The sequence below is a fragment of the Watersipora subatra genome, chromosome 10, assembly GCF_963576615.1.
Source record: "Watersipora subatra chromosome 10, tzWatSuba1.1, whole genome shotgun sequence".
NCBI lineage: Eukaryota > Metazoa > Bryozoa > Gymnolaemata > Cheilostomatida > Watersiporidae > Watersipora > Watersipora subatra.
In genome coordinates, this window is record NC_088717.1 from 47,699,917 (window position 1) to 47,712,537 (window position 12,621).

Here is a 12,621-nt window from a genome sequence, read left to right on the forward strand (position 1 = left end):
GTAAGTAGGTAAAGATATTTGAAAACTATTGGATATTTGTAAACTGAGCCATGTGAATGCTGGAATTCTGGCCGATAGAGATTCTGACACATCCTACGCAATGCCGGGAACCGACAGTTAGGGTTCAAACTTCAAAGGGTTAGGGCTGCTAGCATGAATATTGGTTGATGGAAAATTGTAAAAAACAATAAATAAATTGAATAGAATTATAACTGCATTGTAAACTTTAAAATATGTCTGATGTTTGGAAATTTTAGACATAAAACCCGTATCAACAAACCCAATACCTGAAAACTCGTTGGCCAAGAAGTACTTGTGCCAAGCATCACCAGCTACCCGAAACTCGAACGGAAGGGGGTGTGTCTAAACTTGTTGGCCAAGAAGTACTCGTGCACAGCACTACTCTATACCCTTTTATGTGATTGCACATGCTCAATTAGTAATTACTACAGTGGGTGACGATGGGCTGTTATAAAGTTTTTTTCGCCTTACCATATATGTAACGCAATGTTTTTCCGTCCTCCCATACGCAAATGAATTTTTGTACTCTTTCCTGCCATACGACATCAACAAACAGTTCTCAAGAAATTAAAATTTGGCAATTGGTGTACTGATTATGACGAAATAACAAAAATATTGATATGCTATTGGTCGAAATCCCTCCCACAACGTCTGAAAGGGATATACAATGCTCGACATTTTAGTTCAGCTCTATCCATTATAAGTTATAGTAAAAACGAATTCAAAAACCAGTTATAAAATTTTAGCCTATGACAAAATTGAAATTTAGAAAAATACGCTAAAACTTAGCTTCAAGCATGTGTTTAGTAAGCTAAATTTACATAAGTTAAATAATTCAACTCCCCATGGTACATACTGCACGTAGCACATTGTAATGTTAAATTTTATTGCAGATCATAACCCCTAAATACACTAAAGTTACTATAGTTAACTAGAGCTACTAAGGCTACATCTTGTTTTGTTAATAATTTTTAACACATAGGGCCTACAGTACGTAAAAATAATTTTGAGGATTTTTACCAGGGGGTGTTTGCTTTGCATTAGATAATTACTATGGGTTTCTATACCTCTCTATACAATATTTTCGCTACAACACAAATGAATAACAATGTAAAATCATATAACTGTATCCCAAATAATTTTTTATTGTAGCCGTAGCAAAACAGACTTTATTTAACCATTACTTGCCAATTATTTCGCATTTACATTTTAACACTTTAAAAGTTGTTTGATTTTTTCTCTTAACTTATTTTCACCAAACACTTTTCTCATGATATGCAGTTTAAAAGTTAGAATGGTAAGAATGTTGCATATTTTAAATACAAATAAACTTTCTGTGCAAAAACTTTTTTATTACTAGCGCAACGCCAGGTATTCATCTAGTAACAATATATAAATAAAATTAATTTAAAACATTATAATATAAAATAGAATAACTTCCATTAATCACTCTTTCAGCTATTGCCCTGCCAAGCCTACACCCTGATATGGATTAACAATTAGAACACCTGTCTAATTATTAGTTTAAGTTAGTTTTTCACATAATTATATATAATTAACTCGCTTTTACTACCATTTAACTAATAAAAGTATTGATTGTTAACGTTAAACTATAAAACGAATTAAGAAACACGCATGTATTGCTCCATAATATGATAGTTTTGACACAGGAAGCAAATGCCAGGATAGATTAACCTCACGTGTCAAACCTTGATGTAGAAATTGAGAGATGCTAGCAACTAGTTTTGTACATAAACTAAGCTCAAACACGCGACTAATTGCTTGGAAAGATGAAGGTAAGATAGCTTGGCGGTATAGCAATCGTTGACGATGGTTCCTATACCTTAGTTACTCACAGTTACAGTGTCTACTAGGTTATAAACATAATTAATGACAAAGTAAATCTCTACGGATTCAACTCGTGTGAAGAAGTGAGGAGATGTACATTTACCATGTAGGATAAAACCTGGTATTCATACACTCTCAGATACATCTTACAGCGCATGAGATACAGCATCAGAAACAGAGAAAGAAGGAGAATGAAGACAAGCCCTGTCCTTAGCTGCATCTTGTTGTGAACATGTATATTTTAAGCTATGGTTCTTTGTAATTTAAACTTTATGGTTTAGAAGTTCAACTAACCCAAACACGCATGTATAATAAATTCTTTCTGTTGACCTCTATGCGAGGCTACATATTGTATGCAAGGTTCAAATGGCAATGTCATAAATAATGTTTGACGATGTGATAAACATTGAATAAAACTATCAAGTCGAGAAATTTGTTATCTTGACAAGAGATATTTAAAAATAGTTAATGTATGCATTAATGCGGGATGAAATCTCCGCTATATCCCTGTGATGGCTAAAAAAATGTATGAAAGCCAGTATCAATAGATATCATATTCTAACGATACATTTGCTTGTTGATCAAAAAATATATATATATGTATATATGAACTATAGGTGTAGTAAACAACTTCCTCAACCATTTAGCATGTTGGGGTGCCAACTCGCAGACAATGCGAATGAAATGCTATCTAATAGTTGTGACGAGTTACGCTATTATGTGGCTTAACCCTTTGGCTGGGTGAAAGCCCCGCAAAAACAACCAAAAATTGTGTAACTTATTTTTTTAAATTGAATAAAATCGGTATTCTATGAATACACATAGTTCAAACTAAAATTTATTTCTATTAATAAAAACCTTTTGTACATAAACATTCATTTACATGTGTACTACTACAAAAAAAGCTACGACTGTGTATAATTGTCTATGTATGAAATGCCTGGAAGCATTCCTTTCGGCGGAGTCCAACGCGGCAGCGTAGCCGACGCCGGTAGCAATGTCATCGTCCGAGCTGCCATAACGATCACTTTTTTCTGCATACTCAAAGTTTTAAAAGTTTACATCGCCACCATCATCTAAATTATTATCATATTGACCAAACAAAAGATCACTAACGATCGCGGGATCAAATAAATCTTATTTTTTCGTTTTGAACGTCGAGCCGTATGTTGACTGGTTTTCCCAACTTTTATTTTTTCAAAGGAGTCGCAATCTTGTTAGCTTTTAACAAAAAGCCTTTCAGATAATCGTTTTATATTCTAATTCATCGACCGATATCTTGTCGATAATATTTGAGTCTTACTAGCGTTTATATCCTTTGTTTATTGTTACTAGGCAACAACTTTATAAACATTTACCGAAAGCGACATAAAAGTCGTTTCCCAAGAAACCGATAAACGACATTTTTGTCATTTTCCCAGCCAAAGGGTTAAAACACCAAACAATGTTTTTTCAACTAAAATTTCTGGGGCTACAAAGAGCCAAGTGGAATGATTACCTAATATTGTGTTGTTGATGAATATAGTGCTACCAACACAACACAAACAAATCCAAGTAAAAACCGCAAACAATAATTATGAGAGCTATCCTCTATCAGGGCATACGACACTTCTGTGAGTCAACAAAGCTATGCAACTATTTGCTGCGCGTGAGTGGACACGCAGAGCAGTACACATAAATCTATTAATAGTATTCACAAGGCAAGTAGTCGACTAGGACTAGTTCGACCCACCATAAAAACAACCTCCAAAATTCAGTCATGACACAAACCTCAATGTAATGAATCTAGAAAGGTCGAAAGTTCAAAAAGGACAGCCTAAAAAGACGTCAAACATGCTTGATGCAGGAGTCCAATCCAGACAGTGGAAGGACAAGAAAAGGACTTCTACTTTTTATAAATTTGATGTACTCTACTTTCAAACGCTGTATCATGATTGGAGTAGTGAATTACTATGAAGAGTGACTTTTGAAAGGAAACCATGGACTTACAATAGATTAATTTTACAAGTAGTCGGCTTTTTATGTTATAAATATCATTTATTAAAGTTACAGACAATTAAATTTATAATAAAATATATTATAAACTACATCAATTATGTTGTATATCATTTAATATAGAGATAATCCATTCAAAGTATGATGAACATACTCAAATGTATGTATTTGAGACCACACTCTCACTTAACAATTTGGTTTTTATAAAACTTGTGGAATTATACCATTTTTAAATGAAACCACTTTAAGAAAGTCCCTAATTGAGCTGTCCTTTTTAAACAATGACAAATTAGTAGTCTGAGGCTTGAGAGTTACTTACTGTGAGCGCAAGGGAGTTGTCTCACTTTTTCTCCAGCTAGGTAGTCATCTAGACAAATCGCGCAGCAGTCGTACTGGTCCCCTAGCTGGTACTCTACGAGTGGTAACTTCTTCAACTGAGCCTTAGATATTCGTGAGCGCCTGCGTCTCCTGAAAGCGTGACACCACCGAACAATCTACAACAAGACCATTAGATATACAGTATACGAGTTGAAGTAAACAAATAAAGATTATGTAGCATCAGATATGTATCATATCTGTCAGGATCGTTATCTTCAACCATAGATAACTAAAATGTTCATAATTGAGCTTAAACAATTATTCCAAAATATAAGTTTACAGCCGTTTGGTTTACATATTTGAATTCATGACAGATTGAAGATTAATTTAACGCATAATTTATGACTATTGACTAACTTCACAATAAGTAACAATGATGTACATTTTAGTTTTCCAACAAAGGGATCCTGTTTATTTCGCACACCCCCGTAGCTTTCATAGCTCTTTTAATGAATTAGTAAGAACACAATCCTGGCAACATAAATAGTACCTTTCCAAAATCAACCACTTATACAGAACGACTGAAGAATGAATGTGTACAAACTTTACAAAACATATTTAAGCTGTTAGAGCGTCAGTCACTACGCCAGTATAGATAAATCACAACAAGCGCAACATAAAAAATAAAATCACAAGAGAGCAAAACATGCAGAGAATTGCTAACCTTTGTTTAACCTTCAGGCATTCAACCTTTGTTTCAAAAAGGTTAAATGCCCAAATTCTACGATTCTATTTCATACCGTTACAGTTTAGCTAGCAGTTGGCAAAAAGCAATACAATCGGGAGTTATTCTTTTTTATCAATACAGAATCTGATTGAAGAATGCGTCTCTCAAATAAGCAGCCGCACGAGGCAGAATGTAGTGTTTATATCTGGTCTAAACAATAGTATAAACAGTGTGTATAGCTAGATGGTTGACAGGATGGCTAGCCATCACCATAATCTTTACTTCATCTTTACAAATCTATAGTTAAGCATTCGCTGACCGCTGACCGTAGTAGGCGAAATACGACAGATCACATGACAGTCCTTTCAGAATTGAAGCTCGGTACTGCACCAAACTAATAGAGAGAATTAAAGCATAAATGTAAGCTAAAGGCACAACTCCTAAACTCGGAGTGAACACCGTGGTCGCTGAATACACCTCAGCGCACTGAAGAGCTCTGTTACAACTTCCAAAGTTCAAGGATAAAGCAATGAGGATGATGCCCAAGCAGCCTTGTGCGGATGGGAATATTAACAACCAAATATGATAGGTAGAGTGCAGAACATAGCATACAGTTGCAATATCGTTGGAGGGCCGCGATAGCACATCATGAAAAAATTTGACAAGACACACTGATAAGCGAGCACACCTACACGTAGGGTCAGTACACAAGGGGCAGTATAGACATTCTGACAGCAAAGCAAACGGAATGCACTCAGAAGTAACTCACAAGATAATGACAGTCTCCAAGATCATAATATAATACCTATCAGGAGACTCACGATTAGAAAATGTTTACGCATCGACAGAGAGCTGCTCATGAAGCTAACATTAAATATTAATAAAAACCAATCAATTTCATTTGCGCATCACACACAAGATGTGAACACATCGCTGGTTTGTGAAGATGTTACGTTAAGCAAATGTAATTATTGAACCAAAAAATAAACACCGGATCCATTCTGCTCAGGATTCGTCAGGCAGAATAGCATATGCATTAATACTTTGAAAAATTTAACATTACTCATCACGGCTACTAGTGAAAAGAAACCTGGTTGTGTCGGAGTGAGATTATTAACTTGAAATGTTTTTCAACTATTGTTAGCGCAAACTTTTATTCATCGGTCTAAAACTTGAAATAGTCATGATTTTATAATAAGTTGATAAGATGCAGCATAATTTTGAGCTACAAACTACAATTTCTATGACATTCACTTGAAGAATTTTATAAGAAATTTACCATGAACAAACATTCATGGCATTCAAACGGTTAATACAGAGTATATAGGGCTTTACATTTTTTTCATAGCTAAACTTGCATATAATTATTGTTAAATTATGTTTTTACTACCTTAAAATAAATCAACCTACGAAAAAATCCTAAATCTACAAATCGCAACAGCTAGTAAACCTAAACATAATATATTTCATTAAGAAAAACTGCTCAGGTTGAAGCTGTTGATAAGCTAATAATTGACTTGGAGAGAGTCAACAGGAACTACTGATAGAAAAGGTGACTACAGGCTAGGAGTAGAAGCTAAGAGGACAAGCAAGGAACTTAGGCTGTAAGGGAGCAAGTAGACGGCTATACCTACATGCACACATACCATGACGATTATAGCTACAAGAAGTATGCCGATGAACGAGAAAGCCATTGGAATGAGTATCTTGTATGGGTTTATTATATCCCCTCCTTGTGGGTGGAACTCTGCCACAATCCTACAAAAAACACCATTCTGAATAAATAGGAGAATGTGCTAAGATAACTTCAACTTGTGTACCATGTCATTGGGAAAGAAATTTACAAGAGATGCAAACCTAAATGGATATCAATCATTATACAACTGTGCTGTAATGTAGTGCATTTCAAACAGACAAACCCTAGAAAAACCAAAGCGAGTTCTGGTTCTCTTGGGTATAACACAAATTCTGTAACTCACATTTGATCTGAGTGCTTGTCATAGCTGGCAAGACAGAGAGCTATACCAGACGTATAACTCACAAACACTGATGGTATTTTCACCAAGCTCCTCATTGTGACTACAATAGAAAGGTGAGATGCTCGCTCGCTTATTCATGACAGAGCTGGGGACAAGGGTGGGGAGAGAACTGGGGACAGAGTAGTGAAGAGAGCTGGTGAGACAGCAATTTATTGCTTCCTTATTAGGAAGCAAAATGTATAAAATATAAACATTATTATTATTATTCCTTACAGAGTGAATAAACTCGGCTTTACAGAGCTATTTCCAAATCTTAAACTTCTTTATACAGGCTGTCAACAACATAAAACTTAAATAAGACTGACAGATGTAACAGATTGGGCTGAAAAACTAATAACATATGAGTTGGGGTCAATAATTCATGTCATTAAACCAGATGGGGATGTGATGGTACAAAAAACCATTCAACCTCCTATGTATGTCCTAGGTTTACTATGCTTAAAAATCAAAACACTTCAAAACATAACATGAAAAGGTACTCATATGGGAGAGCATATTTTCGGTTAGAATGTTTTCAATTCCAATAAGCTTTGTAATTCAATTTCAACTTGTATGATAAGGAACACCTCAAACGTATCCCAGAATTACGAGCTAAGTTTCTTTTGTGACACCAACCGGTGGTTGTGAATATTGAATACTAAAAGCGACCTTGAATAACGACCTTCTCTGATAAGAGTGATATGAAACAGCTTATTCAAAAGCTCAGATGCTTGAGAGGACCCGAAATCTAGTCATATCACTAGAGTAAGTGGTTTCAAGCATCACTGAGCTCTGATGAATGATAACTGACACAATGCATTATCAGTGCTTCAGAACTGATATACATCAAACTTTGGGTTTATCGTCTCGCATACAATCTATCTGTGAAGCCTTCTAGTAAGTATTAGACACAAGTCAGGCAACAGCTTACCATTGTCACTGTGCATAGGAATGAGAGTACCATCATCCGTATCTTTATAGTCGTATATGATAACTGCAGAATAGCCACTCAGCTGGGCCGCATATACCTGCCATGTATAAAATTATAATACTAATCAAACTGGTATATCAATGAGAGGAGAGTCAAGAGCAACTTCGGACTGAGAAATATCACATTGTGACATCAAAATTGGTCAGCTCTATCTCTCACAGAATCCCATGACATTTATGAAAGATATGTTCATAGATAACACGACCAGCATGTTTGAATGACTAGTTATAAGGAAATCACGGAATCATTTCATAACCCTTGTTTTGCAATGTGAACATCGGACAACTGCACTTCCCTGTAACAAGATACAAAGATGCGCTACGGGATAAACTATTTGTATATCTCGATAGAGGAAATGCCTTGTGACAAAAGTTATCTTCACAGCTTATAATCACCAATAACTAACACATTTAACTTTGTCTACTTTACTGAAATTGATTTCCCAGCCATAGGCAAAGCAATTGCATGACAACAGTGATATTATCAGATAATATTACCCCTGCTTGCCTTTCAAATTGTGTAAATGCTCTGTATAGAAGCATATGGCATGACTGCATACGTGATTCTACGTTATATGTATATAGTTGTCATGCCTCTTCTTCATGTAGTATTACATACTGTAAAACCTCTAATTGAACGCCATATTTATTTAAATGCCACCTCCATTTGACTGCCACATTGACATTCACCGATCTTGACAAACATATAATAGCACTAGCGAAATGCCCACCGTTGCACGGGTATTAAAAAGCAGCTTATATAACAGTAATGTATAGGTAATGGCAGGTAATGTAGTTGCCTGCCACTTGCCATTAGCCTGGCACATTGCCAATGGTTAATTTTAGTAAGCTACACTTACTAATAAGAGCCGTGAGAGCAAACTTTAGTGATGTTGTGCTGTAGCGTAATGCTATGCGTATTTTAACCTAGATAATCACTCATATCGCCTAATGAATTCATCAATCTCGCGTAGCTGAATTGGTAAGATATTTGCCTGACAAACGGAAAGATCCGACGTCAAATCCAGTAGGATGCAAGTTTTAATAGCTATAGCCTGACAAACCCAAGTACACACAAACTTTGAGATTTATATATATAGACAGAAGAAGAGAGGATCAGTAGAAAATTGTTCACAAAATCGTACTAACAATGACTTGGTTACATCAATAACAATTACTTCTGTGGCTGTTCCTGTTCGTATCAAAGTCTGTTTTCTAACTCCAAAGCTTTTCGGTTTTTTTGTTAAAACTTCTGAAAGCAACACCATAAAAATAATAGATGTACTATGCTAACAGTAGTTCTTTGTTTAGCACAGTTTTGATACTTCGACGTATGTGGAAAAACAGTTTGCATTTACGATGGTATATGAACAACTTGTTTTAGGCTCAACGTTGTGCTTAGGGCCCGTACAGCTAAAAGTTTACCATCACTGTGCGAAATGCAATGCGTATAAGTTTTGCTATGCTAAAAAATAATTTGGATGTTAATATCGAGAGTTCAGCAGCGCAGAAGAAGAGTTGACATGAGAAGATGTTGAAGAAGGTATTGGACCATCACTAATGGGGAAGTGTTTGAAGTGAGCGCCATAACATTCACAAAGAGGTTTTACGGTATATTGAACTGATGTTATTATTAGTACAACCTTCATCTGTGACTTCAGACCGAAAAATGGACACGGCTCTTATTATAGTAAACATTATCAGGTTTTGCATTGTGCCATCTCGCCTGCAGCTGGTTGTTCTAGATATGGTTTGAGAATTAATGACTTATGGTAATATTCAAATTATAACATGATAAATGTATGTCATATACCAAGATAAAACTTCTCTCCACGGAACTGTAAACAATGATCACTCATCTTCAAACTATTTCTGCAAATAGTTGCTGTAATGCGGGAGACAGCTACATACATTTATATTTACTCCAAACCCATAGTGAAGACGCTCATCGACATAAACATACATAGTAACATTTTTATCATATTATTAGAAATTGTCTGGTATTCACAGCTCCATTGCTGATCGGCCTTTGAACTGACTCGGTAGATAGTACGGTATATCCCTGCATATAAGCTGATTCCAGAGCGCAAAATTTATATGGGCATATATGCATGGATATAGGTATCTCAGAGCTAGATATCAACTTTATTATCACCTATACAATCCTATATTATTACAACATATTATTACATGTATTATTGTAATCCTACATAAAACGATATAAAACACAAATAAAAGCGCCATTACTACACATAATATAAACTTACTAGCTGCGCTACCGACGTTGCCCGAATATTAAAAATCGGCTTATAAACAATAATAAGTAATGAGAGTTGCCTGCCAATTGCTTTGAGTCTGGCAGATTGCCAATGGAAAATTTTAGTAAGCTAACTAATGGCAATCACTTACGCAATCACCCTATATTGCTAACAACTCATTCTCTGTGGCCTATTGGGTAGGGCAGCGGTGCTCAACCTTTTTAGACATGTGATCTACTTTTATATTTGCCTGCCTTCAAAGATCGACTAGTCTAGCGAAGCCCCGAAACAAAAAATTAAAAACAAACTTGAGCCTGTAGTGGTGAGCCTATCACCTTTATTAAGTTCCACATATATGCTTATATAATGCAGTGATCCAGTAAGTAACATAATTTTAAAGGAAAAACATTCATTCTCTACCTTAGTGAGAAACCTGGCACTGGGAGGATGCAGCTAGTTTCTTATAGTCAGGGTAGTAGCAGGTTGTTGCAAGCCTCATACACGCCAGTAGGTGGTCATCTGTCATGGTGGATCTGTATTTTGATTTTATTATCTTCATGTAAGAAAATGCAGATTCACACAGGTAGGTTGATCCAAAGCAGGCTGATAAATTAAAAGCACATCTTCTTATGTTTGGATACTTCTCCTCTAACAACAATCCCCACAATTTTTCCCTCTCAGTGGTTGCCCTGGATTTCATCTCTATGTCATTTTGAAGGGAGACTATTTCATTTTCCAATGCAGTTGTATCCAGCTGAAAGAGTGCTCCCATTTTGAAGGCAATGTCCTCCACATCTATGTCTGTGGCAAATGGGAAACACATATATGTGGCAACAGGCTCAACTGATGCAAAGTCATTGAAGCGCTTGTCAAACTCTGATGAAATGCTTTGCACCTGCTGAATGTAATGTGCACTATTGAGTTCTGCAGAGGTTTTGCCCTGACGCGCAAGTTCGGAGTTCATGTGTTGAAAGTAGCGCAAGTCCTGGCGTTCAAGCTTGGTTGAGATCAGCTGTAACTTGCGTTTAAATGCGTTCACAGAGCTGATCATGTTAATTACATTTTTGTTTTTTCCCTGCAGCTCTAAATTCAGCTCATTCAGAAGAGCAGTAATGTCAGTAAGGAAAGCCAAATCCATGAGCCACTGTTCATTTTCAAGCTGTGCATATTCCGCATGTTTAGATTGTTTGAGAAACTCTTTTACATCAGGCAATAGCTCTCTGAATCTTTCCAAAAATCTACCTCTGCTCAACCACCTCACATCTGTATGAAGCAGCAGATCTGTGTGTTCTGCGTCAGCCTCTTCCATATGAGCGCGGAAAAGTCTCCTCTGTAGGCTCCTTGCTCGAACTGAACAAACAATCTTCATGACAATATCCATCACCTCCTGCATGTTTAATACTTTCCCACAAAGCCTGCTGGTGGATGATGCAATGATAATGAATAAAGTCTGGAAAAGTGTCATTCTGTTTGCAATGAGCTATAAACCCATTACTACAGCCCACCATAGCGGGTGCCCCATCGGTTGTAATGGAAACAAGCTTACCTAGCGGCAGTTGGATTTTGTTAACGAACTCCATGAATGCTTGAAATATGTCTTCACCTCGTGTATGTCCTTTAAGAGGCAAGATGCAAAGCAGCTCCTCTTTTGCAGTCATGTTATCGAACATCATTCTTATGAAAAGGCACAACTGTGCCACATCCACAGAGTCTGTTGACTCATCAAACTGAAGTGAAAAACACTCACACATGGCAATATCTCTCTGCAACTGGGCTGTGACGTTCTTCTCTATTTCCTCACATCGCCTTGTCATCGTACTTCTCGATAACTGAACGTCTTTGATTGCGGACATGATGTCATCTTTGTTTTTAAAATCCACAAACAATGAATCAGCAGCTTCCATAAATGCTTCCTTGACCATTGCTCCATCTTGAAATGGTTTCTTATGCTTGGCAAGAACTTGGCAAACTCGATATGATGCTATCTTAGCTGCTTTGCCTCTCGTATTTGGCCTGGTAAAAATAGACTGCTGTGCAGCTAGTTGCGATTTCAATTCCTTTAATTTTATTTTCCTTAATTCACTTTGGGCAGGAAAATCATTCTCGTACCTTTTATGCATGGTTGTGAAATGCCTTTCGAGGTTACCCTTCTTAGGAAGCGAGATGATGGCTTGGCAGATGAGGCACATGCATTTAGAGTTGGAAATGACAAAGAAATAATCCTCTTCCCATTCCTTGTGGAAGTGATAGGTTTTTTGTCGTTTCAGATTTGTCTTAACACTCATTTATGGGTTTATGTTTTTATTCAAAAAGAAAAAACGAGATCGACTGCTAGCAGAAAGCTGCATAACATTTTAACAAAAGTTATTTTGGGTGCATGAAGAACTATACACGGTTTTGTATCGAGTGCGGACCTATCGGCTTTTTCTGCGGTCCTGTGCTGGGA

General features: G+C 36.4%; 1 protein-coding gene across 2 annotated transcripts in view; it reads right to left on the reverse strand.

Moving 5' to 3' along the window:
* LOC137405774 (E3 ubiquitin-protein ligase RNF13-like) overlaps positions 1-12,621 on the reverse strand; it is a 35,237-nt gene that overhangs the window by 10,181 nt on the left and 12,435 nt on the right. The window contains exons 6-9 of one of the 2 annotated variants that reach the window (XM_068092166.1): positions 7,859-7,955; positions 6,889-6,988; positions 6,556-6,667; positions 4,184-4,358 (exon numbers count right to left, since the gene is read on the reverse strand). In XM_068092166.1, coding sequence (XP_067948267.1) covers positions 4,184-4,358; positions 6,556-6,667; positions 6,889-6,988; positions 7,859-7,955 — 484 coding nt within the window. Of the gene's footprint in view, positions 1-4,183; positions 4,359-6,543; positions 6,668-6,888; positions 6,989-7,858; positions 7,956-12,621 lie in introns of both variants that reach the window. The other variant, XM_068092165.1, reaches the window with a different exon arrangement.